General features: G+C 33.4%; 1 protein-coding gene and 1 pseudogene across 1 annotated transcript; one reads left to right on the top strand and one right to left on the bottom strand.

Annotated features, from left to right (window-relative positions):
• Positions 1 to 7177: 7177 nt before the first annotated feature.
• LOC120165592 lies at positions 7178 to 9394 on the bottom strand (annotated as a pseudogene).
• Positions 9395 to 11933: 2539 nt separating this feature from the next.
• Positions 11934 to 17641, top strand: LOC120165625 (nodulation receptor kinase-like). Its single transcript, XM_039175102.1, has 15 exons — positions 11934 to 12358; positions 12584 to 13073; positions 13175 to 13638; positions 13705 to 13852; positions 13953 to 14024; positions 14102 to 14170; positions 14261 to 14332; positions 14438 to 14509; positions 14587 to 14762; positions 15756 to 15982; positions 16086 to 16212; positions 16291 to 16359; positions 16465 to 16654; positions 16813 to 16945; positions 17035 to 17641. The coding sequence occupies exons 1-15, from the start codon at positions 12265 to 12267 to the stop codon at positions 17386 to 17388; spliced, it is 2757 nt and encodes a 918-aa protein (XP_039031033.1). The 5' UTR covers positions 11934 to 12264; the 3' UTR covers positions 17389 to 17641.
• The last annotated feature ends 2071 nt before the right edge of the window (positions 17642 to 19712 follow it).

Genomic DNA, 19712 nt, shown 5'->3' with positions numbered 1-19712 from the left:
TGAAAGCTAAAATGTATGAAAGTGAAACTACAACAGTTAGGGTATTTATCAAATTTCTTGTATATTTTACTTTTAGAACTCATATCAACGTAAAGTTAAAGTTAAACGCCAAAGGTGATATTTTACATGTACTAAACTAAAACGATTCAGCCTCATCTCTTTTAACATATAAAAATGACAGAATATCTTTAAAAGTAGAGATAGCGAAAGTAAGGGACATTAACCCTCTCTCTCTCTCTCTCTCTCTCTCTCTTTCCCACTTTGTAGCTGATAATTGGTGACGCCACAAATATAGGCAGATTGAAGAACAATGTCGCAGTGTATTCACAGTGAGAGAATCATTCCTAAATTTAGTTTCCAAATTCCAAAGCATTCTTAAAAGATATGCCTCAGGAGTGGGGCTTGGGCCTTTGACTAAACAATATTAACAAGATCTGTAATCTCCCAATAAGGCATCAAGCGCATTCTGATTTGGTTTCCGATTTTGACGTTGCAGCTGCTTGGGAAGTAGCGACAACTCGCACACTATGCGGTCTTCACCGTCAAGACTCGGTTGAAAAAATCATGCTCCCCACCATATAAATAGTTTTTTTTCCCTATTAGTGATAAATTTATACGGTTCTCAATGCATAATTTTATGCCTTGGCTTCACCGTTCACGCATACTCTAATATTTCCACATTTTTTGACTTGCTCATTCAACATCATTAGTTTATTAATATACTAATATATATTACATTATTGTCATCTATTCAAAATCTTCAAGTCTGAATTTAAAATTTAACGAACTTACTTATTGCTATATTAAATTTTGATATCATTTGTTGGGTACTTTACCTTAACCGTTCACATACTATCTTTTGTGTCTAATTTCTCTCTTTTTGCACAGTGTACCAAGTTTTGTACTATCCAATAATACACATAAATCAAACACGTCCATGAACACTGCAGCACCCCAGGACAGCAGAAATTTTGACCTACAAAGTATTTTATTTTAGTTTCAAGGTTGGCTTAGCTCTGAAGTTTGTAGTTTGAACATGATTCGAATTAGATTGAGCTTTTACATTTAGAGAACTAACACAAGAGGAAGCAACAAAAGTAACACTATTTTCTCCATTAAACATTCAGTGGAAGTTTAACACACAGATATGCCCAGACTCAGTTTTGCTGAATAGACATGCATGAACTAGCATGATTTTTTTAAATGCACCCCTACAAATAAAAAGATACGAAAATCATGAAAATAATCTAGCGATAATTATTGTAATCAGAACAATGGACAGAAAATACTCGAGAATAATCAGACAGCACGATCTAGAGAAAGGATCTTTCATATAATTATTAAGTACGAAAATAAATACAATCTATTGAAAAATGCAACATCACCACGAAGCATCATCGTCTTCTTCGTCCTCCTCACATATATAAATACATATTTGCTTCAAAGGACCTGCTTGTTGCTTTTCCTTTTTCTTGGAGTACATAGCAAAGATCATTCAACCAAAGGGAGCATATTCTATGATGAGAATAGTCTAAAACTAAGCACTTAAAAGTTAAAACCATAACTTATACACAATTGCCTGGCTCCATCCTGTCTGCCTATTTCCTTTTTTCTAATTCTATGAAGCAATGTTGTTGTAACTTGTAAACATGTAATTGTACTGACATAGATAAAGAAAGAGAAAAAAGAGTTTTACATTAAGTTGCAGCCTTGTCCAAGTATATGACCTTTTGGATTACAAAGGGAAATATGAATGGAAGGGCGATCTGGTCTCACCAATCGTCAGAATAGAGAAATGGGTGGTGGAGAAAGCTGAGAATCGGTAGTCATCTGGAGCCATTGTCCGAAACTTTTCCAAACCCCACCAAAACGAAGTAGAGAAAAACAGGTGTGAAGAAGTTTGAAGATTGAGAGAGGAGATAGAGAAAAGAGGGACCCAGGTGCCTTGAACCGGGAGGAAGATGAATGAAAGAGAGGCAAAATAAGGCCATTTTTATGCATGCGGGGAATAAACTTTTCTTTTTGTTTTCAAGGGAAGGGACCAAGACTAGGGCAATTGCTTTTGTGGGATTGTTGGCTTTAGGTGGCCGGTGAAACACCCTTTTCAACTTACCATTTGGTCTTTTTATCAAACGCATTGTTTTATGCTAATTAATATGATTAAGATGGGATAAAAATAATTAAATTTCCATTTGGGGGTACGGATAGATTTTTTTATTAATTTTGTAAAAATACAAGATAATATTATCTCAATTATTTGATAATTGACATTAAATGTTTACATTCTTGACATTCTTATTGTTCAAATCAAGACCTTAAAAAATAACAATAATTTCTTTACCACCGAAATTGTTTGGTTCGTACGGGATACTGATGGGTTTAGATAAAGAAATTACAATCCTATTTAATCGAATCATACTAATTATATTTGTTACTTAATAAAGAAAAATATTAATATTATAAAATATTATTTTATTTTGAAAAAATCAAATGAAATTATAATAATTTGAATAAGTATAAAATGCACCTACTCTTATTATTGTGTTATTAAAATAAAAATGGCGCAGCACGAAGACAACCAACCTTTTCTTAATTGACAATGACATGGATGTTCAAGTGCTGTGCCTTAGACGTCAATGCTTCTCTTTATTAAAAAAAAATTCTCAAATTTTGCAATATATTTATATTATATTGATTGCAATTTGAAAACGAAATCGCCTTTTCTAGAAGCCCTCTTTCTTTTTCTTATGAGATTGTTAAGCTTGGGATTAGAAATGCCGACACATTAGTATGCATTTATTTAGTCGCTAATTATAGTGGCTTTTAGCTTGTTCAACTGTAGGTGAAATGAAATAATTGTATTTGTAGCTCATTGTATCGTATTGCGTATTACTATTGAATCTCTCGTTAATCTAAAAATACAAAAATAGTGTCTCAACTATAAGGTATTGCTTTATTAATATCATTAATTATTAAAGGTTATGAAATGATCATCTGACTATAGAGTGTTGTTTTGTTGATTCTCTTGACTATTAAAAGTTATAAAAAAATCACCCGATTATTTATTATGTTCCAAACTCATACTTTTTTCGTTAAAAATTGATCGTATTCTGAGTTAAATTTTAATATGATGATTGAGATATGGTAGTCGGTCGAGATTCCTAGATTTAGTTTTATCATGTCACTATCAACATGTAAATGTTCAACTCAGACTGTCATCATTCTTTAACGCAAAAGGACGAGTTTGGAACATGATGAATAGTTTAGTGATCATTTTGTAATTTTAATAATTGAAGGACTCAACAAAGCAACATTCTATAGTCAGAGGACCATTTCATAACTTTTAATAATCAGAGACTTAACAAAGCATCACCCTATAATCGAAGGACCATTTGTATACTTTACCCTATTATTAATTAAACAAAATTTTAATTTTTAAATAAAATATTAATAATACATTTTTATATTTAGTTTTTTTAATATTTTTTGTTGAATATAAAATCATAAAAATATAAATTTAAAAACTCAAAAGTAAGGTAAGTATAGTATGTCTTATATGATGTGTTAGGAATTGCGAATATGTTGAATCAATTAATATGATGAAATAATCAAGAGGATGGTAAATTGATAAATAAAAAATTTTAGTGAAAGCTTAAGGGAAATTGAAAAATGAACGCAAGAAATTTAGAATGGTTCGATTTTCTAAACTAAAAACATACATCTACTACCTTAGCAATTTACACTAAAGATTTTCACTAATTTGTATCAACCTTTGAGGACAATGTATAATCTTACAGTTCACTCAAGAATTACACCCCAAATTCATTAATTCTTGAGATACTTTCTCAAAGATAAAATAGGTTATTAGAATTTCTGTTTGTCAAAAACATAAAGGAAGTATTGGTACTCCTATTAGGAGTATCTTAGGTCATTAGTTTCAATACCACATGAATAATATTGATATTGTTTTTACAGTATCAATACTGCATGATTAAAAATTGACTTTTGACTCGATTAAAATCTAAAACCCTTTGTATAAATATTTGAAATTATTTCCAGAATATGACTTGAATTTTCAAAGAGCAAAGAGTAAAAATGGACTTTTTGACCTTAAAAAGAATTTTCATATTCGAACGATTAAATTGAATATGAGCTTGAAAACCAAATAAAAGATAATCTTAAAATTTCTTTAAAAATATTAATTTTTGGTATATCAAAATATCAAGGCATAATAATCTTTTATTATGAAAAACTTATAATATATTTTAACTATATTCGAATATATAATTTTTAAGTCTCTATTAAACCGATAAGAATATCATATATATATATAAGTGTATTGATAATATAAATATATGATAATAAAAGATGTTTAGTATGAGTCTGTTTCGGTCTCAGACTCATCACGGAATTGGGGTATTCAAAGGTTATTATTAAAAGTGATTCTCTGAATGTTGTCAACCAACTCCTTCATTATATTGATCGATCGATTCTTCATTTCATTCTGAGTGTCATTTTTCTGAAAGTAAACTTGTAATACCTGGAAGACTAGGTTTAAGTAATCTTCTGTTGACTAAACTCATTACAAATAAATATCATCTCAGTCGACAGTAGATTTTTCTATGGGAAGCGACTTAAATTGCAATCTCAAGTTGATAACATTTATTCAACACTTTTGCTTTTCTAGAACAATATACGATAAGAGAGGACTAGCTTAAAAAATATTATTTCCAATATATTACTTAATTTTATAATGTAATATCTTAAAGTCAAATATTTTAATGGATTTAGCTCAAAATCCAAAAACATCGCATAGTCATATTATGTTCGTGTATTTTGTGGTACCATAAACATGATTAAAGTATTTTATATTTCATATAAACTTTTAATTTATTAATAATAAATATTACATAACCGATGAAATATCAGTTCAATTAAATAACACTAATGGGATGATATGAATTGAGGAGCATAGAGGACTGCAATCGCACTAATTTTTAATTTTAAAATAATTTAGATATTTTTTGTATTTATTATCAATGATCAATTTTATACTCTCAAAATTTTATAAGTTCACATTAAATTTTAATATAACTTCTTAATTTCATATAATCTAATATAAAATTTTACATTTAGTTTCATATTAAATAAATTAAATATATTTACATGAAAATATAAAATTCTTATTATTTTTAATTTACATAAAATGATTAATATATATATATATATATCGTTATCTCCACATCTTATTTTTATAACATTCGGTAAAGTATAGTAATTGTCACTGAACTTTTCTAAAACTTTCATTTAGGTCCTTACTTTTAAAACTTGCAATACAATCCTCCAACATTTAGTCCGTTTGCAATATGGTCCCCGATGTAACCGATCGTTTAACGCCGTTACACTGTCGTTAGTACGTTTGCAATATGGTCACTGAACTTTTCAGGCGCTTGCATTTAAGTCCCCCAACTTTTAAAACTTGGTCTTCAATTTCATTTTAAATCCCAAATTCCTTTTCGATATCGATTTCCTTTTTCGCTTTTCTCTTCTCATTTCCAGCGTAACTTTTCAGTTGGGGATGCATGAGAAATTCTAATCTAACTTTGAATTATGTGGAGGTGTTGACTTGAATAAGGGTCCATTGAGAGAAGACCCAACCAAAGGACTATCGGGACCATCAACGATTCAAGGTGTAATGTTAGATACATGTCATCTCAGGTGAAGCATAGATGTTCAATGAAATGCTTGTGAGAAAAATGGGGTTAAAAATGCAGAGTTGACAAATACTACTAAGATGAACTAAGTATCATTGTTGAAAGTCACCAACAAAGCTGGAATTATACTAGGGATGGGCATGGGACCCGAACCTGACGGGTTTCGACCCAACCTGACCGAGTGAATTTTTTTTTAAAAATTGAGTTTGGGTCGGGTTAGGTTTAGGGTGAAAAATACTCGACCCAAAAAAATCATAATTTTACCATATATTTAGGGATAATTGTAATAATACCCCTCTATATATTATTATATTTCAATTAAATCCCTATTTTTATTAAATAAAAACACTTTTTAATAAATATATTATTTAGAGTGGGGTCGGGTTCTAATTTTAACTCAAAAAATTGGGGTATTTTTTCGGGTGGGGTACAACTCGGGTGGAGGATTTAAAATTTTTGAGTCAAGTGGACCGAAAATCTGACTCAACCCGACCCAACCTATGCCCATCCTTAGTTTATACTAATTTAATTCATACTTAAGTAAATTATATAAAATCGAAAGTAAACAGATATAATAGAGATTAAGTGAATCTCAAACTCACGTAGATGGTGAAACGAAAATAATTTTAATCTTACGAATCACTTAACAAAAATGATTATATATTTTATACCAATAACATGTCGCAAAATGAAAATAAAGATGATTTTTTTTACAAAGATAAATATAAGAAAAACATCTCTCACTCTTCCCGTCCAATTGATATTTCCAGTTTAAAAAAAACATAGGGATAAGGAAACAATGAGAAAAGGTGGACAACCAGCTCAGGCTGGTGCCTCCGACACTGCTGAGCGAGGGGAAGGCAGGGTTTGGAGGCACTATAGAGAAGAAAAAAAAGGATTTAGCCTTTTCTATAACACAATTTATATAAGTCTATGAATCAAAAGAAAATGTTTTTGATGATGCATTAATTTATTTACTATGGTCACAATTTACATTTCTCCTAAAAATTTTAATTCAACTTCTAAGATTGAAAATCCCAAAAGCAACAAGCAAACAAATTATTTAAATTAATACTTTTATAAAAAAGTTTCTATGCAGACGAAATTGCAATTTCTTATACCCAACTAAGGTTCAATAAGGGGTCAAAAAGTGGTCCAAACCCGCAAGAGTTCAAACTCATTAAGCTTATAAGTGGCTGATTTGTGGCATATACCTTAATCCCTTAAAAGGAGAAGCATTGCTGATTTTGTTCCTATTGTATTTATATCGTATGATCAACTTACGGGTACAAATTCAGCTTTCTGCTGTTTGGGTTTGAAGGGGAGAAAATGAGAGACAAATGACATCTCAAACGAATCAAATCAACACAATAAAAAAGGGTACTCTTCAACAATTGCAATCGCTAAAAGTAATAGCATCCTTGTACTTGGTAACTTCCATTTTCAAAATCGTGATAAAAGTAATAATTGTAAGAATATAATGTGTTATGCGTATTTTATTCGAGTTTTTGTTTCCTGGCCTCCTGATATTCTGCTTCTGGGGGTCTGATCGTCACCCGAGGCACCTTCGGAAGAACCATCAGCGGAACCAGAGCCTGAACCTGAACTTGAACCCTTACTCATGTGCTCACCTATCTTTGAAAGAGCCTTATTTGCAACATCCAACTTGACCTTGATCTCATCTACATTTTCCCCAGCCATTGCCTTCCTCAAATCTGCCACAGCAGACTCTATCTCTGATGCAATCTCGTTAGGAATCTTGTCTCTGTACTCATTCAAGCTTTTCTCAATATTGTATATGCTAGTATCCACACTATTTCTCAAGTCAATCAAATTCCTTTTCTCTTCATCTCTCTGAGCATGCAATTCAGCCTCCTTCACCATCTTCTCAATCTCATCTTCCGAAAGACTACCGCATGATCGGATTTGATCTGCTGCTCTTTCCCAGTTGCCTTATCCTTAGCAGAAACAGTTACAATTCCATTGGCGTCTATGTCGAATGTGACTTCAATCTGGGGCAAGCCTCTAGGTGCAGGTGGGATGCCAACAAGATCAAACTCACCCAAAATCTTATTGTCAGCAGCCATGTGACGTTCACCTTGAAGAACTTTCATTCCAACCTGAGTTTGGTTGTCTGTTGCTGTAGAGAAAACCTGCATAAAGATGATGCTTAAAAATTTAAACTCCCCACCGACACCAGTTGGCAAAAAAGGCTAAGTTATTCAGCAATAACTCTTACCTACACAAGATGGCAAAAGATTCATTCGAAACAACATATTCACCTTATAAACACTACCAATGTATCATAATACTGACCTGTGATTTTTTTGTAGGAATAGTTGTATTTCTATTGATCAACCTAGTGTACCAAGTGACAGGAGTTACATCCAAAAGAAGCAGCTCTTTAACATCACCTCGAAGGATACCACCCTGAATAGCAGCTCCCATTGCAACCACCTCATCAGGATTAACCCCTTTACTTGAAGACTTGCAAAAATTTCAGAAACAATTTCTTGCACCTTGGGGACACGAGTCATTCCACTGACAAGCAATACTTCATACACCTCATTGAGGGATGTAGATGACAGCTCAATAACTTCATAAACTAGGACCTCAAACCTATTTGATTCAACAACCCCAACCCTTGGGACATAAGAACACCCTGGCTCAATTGAATGAACCTCAACCGAGCACCTCTCAACCTCACCAAGTTGCTGCACTTACCCTACAACAATCAAGCAACCCTCAACCTCACCTAGCCGCTGCTCTTGCCCCACATCAACACCAACACCCAAGACCACACTATTATTCAAAACACGATACACTGTACCATCTTCATGAACCTGCTCTGATTGAACCCCATTTACAACATTATCCTGAGAACCATCCCCATGATCATGCTCTTATTGAACCCCACTTACAATATTAGTCTGGGCCTCCTGGGTAACCCTCTGCTTCTTGGGACACCGCCTATCACCATGGCCAAACTGCAAACATCCTAGACACTTCGGTGGCATCCAAGCAACCTCCACACTAACTTCAGCAAGCTGCCCATCCCCAAACTCAACCTTAATGGAAGAAGGAAGAGCATCATCCACACCAACTTCCACATACACCTTTGCATAATCCAATTGCGAGCAAACCGCGGTACCTCTGTTAGTATACAATTGTTTACCTACAACACTCGCAAGATAGCCTAACCCCTTCTGAGAAAAGAGCTCAAGAGGAATTTGCACACAGACAGAAGCAGTAATAAGGTCAAACTTCAACTGCTTAACTCCTGGGACCCATTTCCTCAGCAACAAATCCTTATGTTGGATATGCCAAGGACCTGCTATCAAAACCCAATCTCTCGTTTCTTGCGAAGGGAAAATAAGCAAATACAAATCAGGACCCAAATACTTAACCTTAACATTTCCCAACTTACCCCATAATTGATTCGCAACCTTCACAAACACTCGAAAATTTGGAAACCCGTGAACAAATTGACCAACTAAAGCGTTATCCCATCTAGTTGAACCCTCATCCCTAACCTCCTTAGGAGGCCGAACAATCACCGCCCTCATTCTTAATCGGAGGAAAGAAATCAAGAAATTGAACCCATGCTCAGTAAACAACGATTTCCAGTTCAAAGAGTTACCTAAAGTCGGCCCACCACTTGCAGAAACTCTCACAGCCATCGGAGACACAAAGAGTTCAAAGAGTTCTATTTTCTTTCTCTTTGGGGCTCAGTAAATAATACGAGTGAGCTTTTAAAGCATGGTGGTAAGGGATTTGTAAGCAAAACCCGGGTTTGTAATTGCAATATGCGTAGGCGATAGTCCGTTATATCAATTGTCGAGATGTAGCAACTAGTCCCTTTTATAGGTGATAGTCCGTTAAATTAATTGTCGAGATGTAATTTTTATGTTGTACACTTTTTATCTAATTAGATGTAGAGAGATTTTTTTAATAAGACACATAACTTATGTTTTGAGTTTGTTTCTTTAAATTTTTAAATAAAACAAATTTTATTGAAAAAAATAGTCGTAATGACTTATTAATTTTTAAAAATTGGTAATAGTTAGTAGATGTGAGTAAAATTTGACTCGATTCAAAAATTAATTTTTTCAATTTTGATTTATTTGTGTCAACTTGAATTTTCAATTTAGATTTTCGAATTCGAGTGGGGTTGAAATTTTGAAATTTTGAAATTTCGAAATACTCAAAAAAAAATAAAAAAAATTGACTAGGTATTTTGACAATTTTATGATTTAGCCCCCTAGTTTCATTATTCATTCAATTCATCCTCTATTTTAAGTATGTTTTTACCAAATTTGAACCATATACTCCTAAACCATCTTATAATACATATGTACTTTCAATTCCTCTTTTTGGTAACAAGTTTTATATTTTTCAATTGAGTCCCTAATTTTTTTATAATTTCCTTATTTCTTCAATTCATCCTTTATTTAAAATACAATTTTTATCAAATTTGAATTACATACTCCCAAACCATCGTAGAATACATATGTACTTTCAATTACTCTTTTTGATAATAATTTTATTTTATTTTCAATTTAGTCCCTCAAATTTTTTATAATTTCTTTATTTTTCTAATTTATCCTTTATTTTAAGTTCGTTATTACCAAATTTGAATCACATGCTCCTAAACCTTAGAATACGTATGTACTTTCAATTCCTCTTTTTGATAATTATTTTATTTTATTTTCAATTTAGTCCCTCAAATTTTTTATAATTTCTTTATTTTTCCAATTCATCCTTTATTTTAAGTTCGTTATTACCAAATTTGAATCACATGCTCCTAAACCTTAGAATACATATGTACTTTCAATTCCTCTTTTTGATAACAAAATTTCTATTTTTCAATTTCTCTCAATTTTTCATAATTTTCTTATTTCTTCAATTCATCCTTATTTTAAGTTCGTTTTTACTAAATTTGAACCGCATGCTCATATACCATAATATAATACCTATGTAACTTCATTTCTTACTTTTTTTTTTACTAAAAATGTAATCTCTCTCTTTTTAATTAGTCTCTTAACTTTGCATTTTACTCAATTTGATCGTTTGACTACAATTGTTTGCAAATTCTTTCTTCTCATCAATTCATTGACTCCTTTATACTCTTATCAATATTTTACCCTCAAAATACTTTATTGAAGATATAATATTATGAATATATTTCATAATTTTAGATTGTATTTGATATATTAAATAACATTTTAATGTGAAAAGAATATAAAATATATATATATCTTATATGGTAAAATTAGTATAGAAACTTGAATAACTCGACTCGAATTTCTTAAACTCTACTAAACTCGAAAAAATTTCAAGTTAAGTTCGAGTTGTAAAATACAACTCGTCAATTCGAATAACTCGAAATTTTTTGACTCGACTCGATCGAATGCTCACCCCTCATAGTTAGAATATATCACACATATGACAATAATTCGAATGATAAATATTTTATACTGATATTTATAAATATATTATAGGAAGTGAATCACGAAATTAGGTAGCCTAATGATCCACATGGATAATGAAGCGAAGATAATCTTTAACATTACAAATCGCAAAATGAAAATAATTTTAATTTTATACCTATAATAATTGCGTCATGATTCAATATTTACACAAATATGAATTCATAATTTTAAAATTACATAGACATATAAAAAGTAAATATGTTAAAGATTAAGTTTCAATTCGATTAATATCACCTTATTAATTATGTATGAAAAAATATAAATTTTCATCTAATTAATTGCAAAATTTATGATTTTATTTTATCTAAACCAACTAGAATTGAACAATGTTGTCAACAGTTATTCATTTTATTTTTTATTTTTTATTTTTCAATCTCAAATTTGTTTTATTTTTATAATTTTAATTTCAATGTAATTAAGTTTAAACATCCGAAAAATGTATTAATTGGAAAGGGATTAACTCTATACTTTTATTATTTTGTTATTATTATAAATAGTGGCCCAATGGCCATTTTTCGATGATGTTGCGTCCATGGTAACAGACAAGAAGAGAGACGGAGGCAGACGAAGCTGAGCGGTTCCCTTATTTTAAATCCAAATTTTAATACATTGATCTCCATCCACCACCAAAACAAACTAAAATTAATTAATACTACTACTTGATTAATCCCATTATTTTAACATAAATCCCATAATCAAACTTTTGTATTATAATCTATTTCTCTTCTTAACTTCTTACGAAAATAATTGAACTCCTCCAGTTTTTCTTTATTCTGAAGTCAAACCTCTATCATTTCCTCCTCCTATCCTTGTTCCATTTGTCTGAGAATAATCACCGGAAAACTTAATCATCTCCAGCATGAACTTGTCATTTTGATCCAAACATGTTTGAAAAATTATCGGCTTAATTCGATGACTTTGATCGTCTTGCGAATGGTTGAGTTCTTGGTTTTCACAAGGGTTAGCCGGTCATTTGGTGCAAGTTTCAGAATTTAGTTGGTTGGCTTGATATTATGATTTTGATTACCCGACATGGGGCGTCTTCCATTTAAGATGAGATGATGATGGAAGGGTTGATTTGCTGGGTTTTAACAAGTTTTATGTTTTTAATCTTTTGTTTCTTCAATCTTTTTCAATCAACTAATGCACAAGGTTAGTATTCGTTTATATTATTATTATTCTTCGTTGTAGATCAAACGAAAAATTTATATAAGTTTTGTTTATCTTACAAGAAACAGTCAACGTTGTTGATTTTGTCTCTGGAATGTCTGTCAGAATTTATGTTGGATCAGTAAATTCAGATCTTTGTTGATAATTGGTGAATCTTCATTGGATCAGTAAAAGCTGATGTTCTAAACTATAGATTTTTTCATGCAGAGTTTTTGAACATAGCGTGCTGTGCTGAATCGAGTTTTACAGATAAAAGTCTATCTTGGATACCTGATGATCAATGGTTTACAGACAGAAAAAGTTGCAGGAACTTGCATCAGGGCAACGAAAGAGCTCGGGCTTTCGAGATCGAATCGGGGAAGAGATGTTATAGCTTAACTACAGTTAAAGATCAAGACTATTTGGTAAGGGGTTCGTTCCCTGTTGGAGCTGAGTTTAATTCCTCGTTTACGGTTTCAATCGGAACCACGCCATTAGGCGTTGTGGACTCCTTGTCATCGGAGGCCTCGGTGGCCGAGGGGATTTTCCGAGCGCCGAATATCTATACCGACTTCTGCTTACTGCATGGAAAAGGGGATCCCTACATATCGAGTCTTGAACTAAGGCCTTTGAATGATACAAAGTATCTAAAGGATAAATCATCCAAAATTCTGAAACTGGTTAATAGAACCGATCTAGGGGGCATTGGAGAGACCAGGTATATAATCTATGTATCCTAAAAACCATAATTTTCACCTGGCTAACATGATGAACAAGTACCAATTATATTTCAAATCGATGCTTATTTGCACACTTCAGGTACCCAGACGACAGATATGACAGAATCTGGAAACCAGCATGGGGCCTTTACCTTCAAGCCAACTCGACTGTAACCATTCACAACAATGCGAATACAACGGTGCCACTCGATGTTCTTCGAACCGCTGTCATGGATTCAACACGATTGGAGTTCCTTCAAAATGGCCTTGATAATGGGGACTATAACTACACTGTGATCCTCTTCTTTCTTGAGCTGAACGACACTGTTGGAATTGGTCAAAGGGTGTTCGATATTTACATCAACGATGAGAAGAAAGAGGAGAATTTCGATATATCGGCAATGGGATCCAACTATAGAGAGGTTATTTACAACGTGACAGCCAAAGGGTCTCTGAATTTGACCTTGGTTAAGGGATCAAATGAATCTCAACTTGGACCCATTTGCAATGCCTTTGAGATCTTGCAGGTGCTCCCAAGGGATGTAGAGACAGACGTCGATGATGGTAAGTTGAGCAAATTGTAAATTTTATCTAATAATTCAAGATCCTGACATTCCTACTCCTGTTCAGTGATTGAGATAAAGAAGGTAAAAGAGGATTTGTTAATTCTTAACCAAGGGAATAGCTTACTGGAAACTTGGTCAGGAGATCCATGTCTTCCCGATCCCTGGCACGGTTTGGCCTGCAACTCCAATGGTTCCACAGTCATCACGGATCTGTAAGTTCTTTTTTATATCGCTCCGATTTTTTTTTCTTCAAGTGTTCATGTCCGACATATTCTGTTGACTCTTGCTAGCTTTCTTATTATATAATTACAGGGATCTTTCTTCAAATAAATTTAAAGGGGCAATGCCTCCAAGTATCACAAAGCTAACCTACCTGAAAACATTGTATGATCTCCTTAGAAGCTCTTTGCCTTTGGTTTTCAGGTGTTGTTTATTCTCTAATTTTATTCTCACTTAATTAGGAATCTGAGCAACAATGACTTCAGCGGGGAGATTCCATCATTCCCATCATCATCAAATCTGACATCTGTGTAATTTTCTCTCCAAACCCAAATTTTTGCCATTTTCCATTACTTCATTCTAACTCTAAAACAGCTGTTGATAAAATGTGATATTTTCAGGGATATAAGCAACAATGAACTTGAAGGATCTCTACCACAGTCTCTTATCTCACTTCCACACTTGCGTGCATTGTAAGTTGTTCTCTTATGAAAAAAGAGAGTATATTCTGCAGCAAAATTAGCTATTTTCTGTTTGAAATTCTGATTATACAGATACTGATGCGATTTCTTCGTCAGATACTATGGGTGCAATCCTCAACTTGACAGTGAGCTTCCATCTACCTTGAACAGCTCAAAGTTAACCACTGAGTAAGGAAATATTGTATTTTTCAAACTTTAAAGCATTTAAAAGAAAATGAAGTGATGTTTTTGCATGCGTGTCTCAGCTCAGGAGCATGTTCCAGAAAGTCAAGGGGTCCAATAAGAGGAATTGTGATCGGTGCAGCTGCATGTGGATCTGCTGTAATTACTGTGGCTCTCGGAGCCATTGTTGTTTGCCTTTACAGACAAAAACTAATGGCTAAGAGAAAATACAATGGTACAGGACTCTCCTTGGCAAAGAGTGAGTCACTCTTTCCTTCATTTCCTGGTAGCTGTCATGATATAGGGTATACTTTCCCATTAGTCAGCAAATTATTGAGGGTGCTCTGTTTTGGTCACCAAACTATAATCTCCAATTTTAATCATTAACATTTCATTTTAGTTTCAATTTGGTCATTGACGGTTAAACTAATAACGGAAGAGCTGGTATTTGTGTTTTTTTTTATTAGCATAACTTGTATTTGGTCCTTGGTACTTACAAATTCTATCAATTTAGTTTTAATTTTAAATAATTCAAATAATTTAACCTCACATTTACAAATTCTATCAATTTAATCCCAATCCTAAATAATTTGAAAATTTTAACCATCGCATTTAATAATGCTATCAATTTTGTCCTAATTCTAAATAATTCAACAAAGTTAAGCTCCCACATTTGTGAATTCTATCAATTTGACCCTCCACATTTACACATTTAATCTTCAATCCTTACAAATTCTATCAATTTTGTCCTAATTCAAAATTTATTTTGAATGGACGAATTGATAGAATTTGTAAATGTGAACGATAAATTTGTTGAATTATTCAGAATTAGAATCAAATTGATACAATTTAAACATGTGAGGGCTAAATTTGATGGATTATTTAGAACTGGGACAATTGATAGAATTCAGAAGTATTAAGGATTAAATGTGTAAATGTAAAGGGTCAAATTTATAAAACTTAAAAATGTGAGGGCTAAATCATTTGAGTTATTTAGAATTAAGACCTAATTGGTAGAATTTGTAAGTGAATGACTAAATATGTAGTTATACCAATTAAAAAACTGACAAGTTAGTTCCTCCAACATCGGTTGGCTAAATTGAAACTAAAGGGTAACCTCTGTAGCTAAATTTACAAGATTTTTAGTTTGGTGAATAAAACAGAGCACCCCAATAGTTTGGTGACTAATGGTTAGTTTAGCCCATAATTGAATTGCATATCTGAATTGATGTATGCAACTCTCAAACTGCAGATTTGGTGTTCTCCATTCCTAGCACAGATGAAGTTTTTGTTAGGCCAATATCTATACAGACATATACCTTAGAGTACATTGAGATTGCTACCCAAAACTACAAAACATTGATCGGAGAAGGCGGCTTCGGATCGGTGTATCGAGGTACTCTACCTGACGGCCAGGAAGTTGCTGTGAAGGTACGATCAGCCACCTCAAGTCAAGGAACTCGAGAATTCGAGAACGAGGTAAACGCTCTAATATGCATACATTATCACCTTAGAATCATCAACCTACGCCTTTGATGCATGTTGAAATATATCTGAATTGCTAACTATTTTATATGAATAGCTAAACCTTCTTTCGGCTATTCGGCATGAGAACCTGGTTCCTCTTCTTGGTTACTGCTGGGAAAACGATCAACAAATCCTTGTTTATCCTTTCATGTCCAATGGCTCTTTGCAAGATCGTCTCTATGGTACTTTTTTCACCGCAATTCCCTGTATTTTTTTTCTCTGATGTTGTTCATAACTTTCTGATCAATTGTTTTTAACAGGGGAGGCAGCGAAACGGAAAATTTTGGACTGGCCAACCAGGCTTTCCATTGCTCTTGGTGCTGCTCGAGGTAACAAACACAACATTCAACTTACTCATCTATTGATGTTCTATATGATATTTCTCTACAAAAAATAAGAAATTGATCCGATCGAGTGTTGTTTTCAATAATCAGGTTTGATGTATCTTCATACCTATGGCGGCCGGAGTGTTATACATAGAGATGTAAAATCAAGCAACATACTTTTGGACAATAGCATGTGTGCTAAAGTAGCAGACTTTGGTTTTTCAAAATATGCTCCTCAAGAAGGTGACAGTAATGCTTCCCTTGAAGTGAGAGGCACTGCAGGATACATGGATCCCGAGTAAGAATCAAAATTTTATAGCTAACTAATGTTTAAGGGTCGTATTCTGATATTCATGCCTGAATGCGTTGGACTCTTGTATTTAAGAAAAATGAACAGTCGAAGAAATATAGATACAAACTACGGTCAATCTAACCATAGCTTGCCTTGTTATTCAGGTATTACTCGACCCAGCAACTATCTGCAAAAAGTGATGTATTCAGCTTTGGTGTGGTTTTACTTGAAATTATAAGTGGAAGGGAGCCTCTAAACATACAAAGACCTCGAAACGAATGGAGTTTGATCGAATGGGTATAATCTGATCTCATGCTTTCTCATTTCTAGATTGTTTAATTAACCCAACTCCAATTATTAACAAACTAAAATACATTTCCAAGCAGGCAAAACCTTTCATAAGGGAGTCAAAGATCGATGAAATAGTTGACCCTAACATAAAGGGAGGGTACCATGCTGAGGCAATGTGGAGAGTAGTCGAGGCAGCGTTGGCATGTATTGAGCCCTTTTCCGCTTATCGACCTGGCATGGATGACATTGTTCGAGAACTGGAGGATGCTTTGATCATAGAGAACAATGCATCCGAATACATGAAGTCCATCGACAGCATATATAGCTTGGGAGGGTCCAATCGCTTCTCGATTGTTATGGAGAAAAAGATAGTACTACCGCCTCCATCAACTGCTTCGGAACCTTCGCCTGTTAATCCACAACCATTGGCTCATCCTGAGCCACGATAGTAGTTAGGTGGAAGAGATGTTCATTGATTAGCAGGAAAAACTATTCCCTGCTTCTTCAATGAAAAACCAAACACGTTGATTTATTCCATCTTATTTATAGGTTTGCAGAACTTTAATGTTGTGTTGCGGCAATATAGTTAGGCCAAAGATGCAAACACCATAATTCAAGGAGTTTTGATGATTTCAGCTATATATGTCTCAAATCTCCATTATATATATCATAATAAAAGCTACACCAAAACATTTCACTTAATTGATAAATAGTACATGAATTTTCTTTTATCGAAGCAAAAGATTTGAGTATCCAACTTTATGAGTTTTGAAGGGCTGAGTTGATAACACGGCATCCCCGAAAGCTTTCCATGTCTGTTTGATTAAACTGCTTATCTTCAGGCTGTGGCTGATAGTAACCCATTGTGCCTGAGCAATGGCTCGGGTGAGGGTTCACGTCCACGGAACTCAACAAAGACCTGGATAATGTAACAAAATCTCATGTCAAGAGGAATCAAAGGAAGAACTCTAGGGTCTGTTACAAGTTAACCACTTCCAAACATCAAGTTTTCTCTTATCAGAAAGTTGCTGAGAAAGGGAAAGAAATAGAAAGTTCAAATTAAAAAATTTTGGAATTAGGAATGATATACAATTTGTATAAACTTGTGGCCTGCTTCTTTAACAGTCTGTCGTAATACAATCAATGAATCATGCCCTTTTTCTAATGAAAGAAAATACTAACAATAACAGCATCATATATCGGCACTGCAGACAAGGATCTCTGTCCATAACATGTTAGCTCATTTATAGAGGAAAATTATACAAAAGAGAACAAAAGATTGCAAAAAAAAATCCTCGGCAGCCTTTTCAACCGCCATACCTTGCTGTCTTCTAATCCAGCATCCTCGAAAGCTGAGAAAGCATACACTTCTGCCCACTGCAAAATAGCATTTTGAATTTCAAATCACATAACAAGGAGAGATTTAAAGAAAGAAAATGTAAAACAAGGATTGAAATATTCCCACAGTTCATAAAAAGATTACAGGACTTTAGCAGGCAAATACTGGATACATGCGAGAATGAAAGAGCAGGCTAAAGATAGGAAAAGAGAAGAGGGATAAGGGTTTATAAGTTATATATAGTCTTTGTCTGATTGTTGGTGATCAGACCGTAGTAGATAGTTCCAACCACAAACATTCAAAACACATGTTTCTAGTGTAGCTTTATAAGAAAGAGACTAAAAAAGATAAAAGTAAACCTTGTAATTGTAGTATCCAGCAGCAGCATATCCACCTGCACAAAAGTCATCAATTCAAAATCTCCTACATGAAGTCTGGCCGAAATAGTAGTTGTAAAAAGTAATTGGGGGTGTTGAAATACAAATTTGGAAAGTCCAAATTAGCTGCTGCTACCAAACTTTCAGTGGAAAATTTGAAAAAAAACAAATAAAATAATTCCACCTAAATTTGGTTGGAAAATTAGAGCAATTGGAGCAATTGGCAGCATGATTTTGATGACTTTTAAAATTGTAAAATTTCAATTTTAGTCATTGTAATTTAGGGTATTTACAAACTAGTCTTTAAGCTTCAACTATAAATACCATAGCTCATTTAGTTTCAAAATCATCCCAAAGCATTCTAGCTTTCTTCCAATACTAGAGAGAATTTAGAGAGTTTCTTGAGAGTTGTTTTCTCCTTTTTATCAAGAGAGAATTATCATTGTTTTCTCCTTGGTAGATCGAGAGAGGTTGTAATTCCTATTTTTCTCATAGTGAAATTCTTCTACCGTTGCCCGTGGTTTTTACCCTATATTATTTAGGGGTTTTCCACGTAAATTTTGTCTCTTTTATCTTCATTTTTATTTTCTCAAATTATTAGTTACGGTTTTACTCTATCCGATAGCCGTCTTCCGCAACAATTGGTATCAGAGCTAGATTAGAGTGTGTAATATCTACTTATTGTCTTTGTGGTTGCCACCAAAAGGTGGATCCTCCAATATACGAAAGTAAGAAGTTATTATCCATTCTTTGAAGGTTCCAGAGAATTATTCACGATAGTGAAATAGTGAGAGCTATCCGTAAACGAAGCAATGGCAACGAAATTTGATATTGAAAAGTTCAATGAGAGAAATTTCTCATTGTGGAAATTAAAGATGAAGGCCATCCTGAGGAAAGACGGTTGTCTAGCAGCTATCAGTGAAAGGCCGGTGGATTTCATAGATGACAACAAATGGAACAAGATGGACGAGAATGTTATTGCAAACTTTCATCTAGCATTAGCAGATGAAGTATTGTCAAGCATCGAGGAGAAGGAGATATGGGATCATCTCACCAA

This window comes from Hibiscus syriacus, unplaced genomic scaffold, assembly GCF_006381635.1.
Source record: "Hibiscus syriacus cultivar Baekdansim isolate YM2019G1 unplaced genomic scaffold, ASM638163v2 tig00111584_pilon, whole genome shotgun sequence".
In the NCBI taxonomy this organism is placed as follows: Eukaryota; Viridiplantae; Streptophyta; class Magnoliopsida; order Malvales; family Malvaceae; genus Hibiscus; species Hibiscus syriacus.
This window is presented reverse-complemented; position numbering and strand designations above follow the sequence as displayed.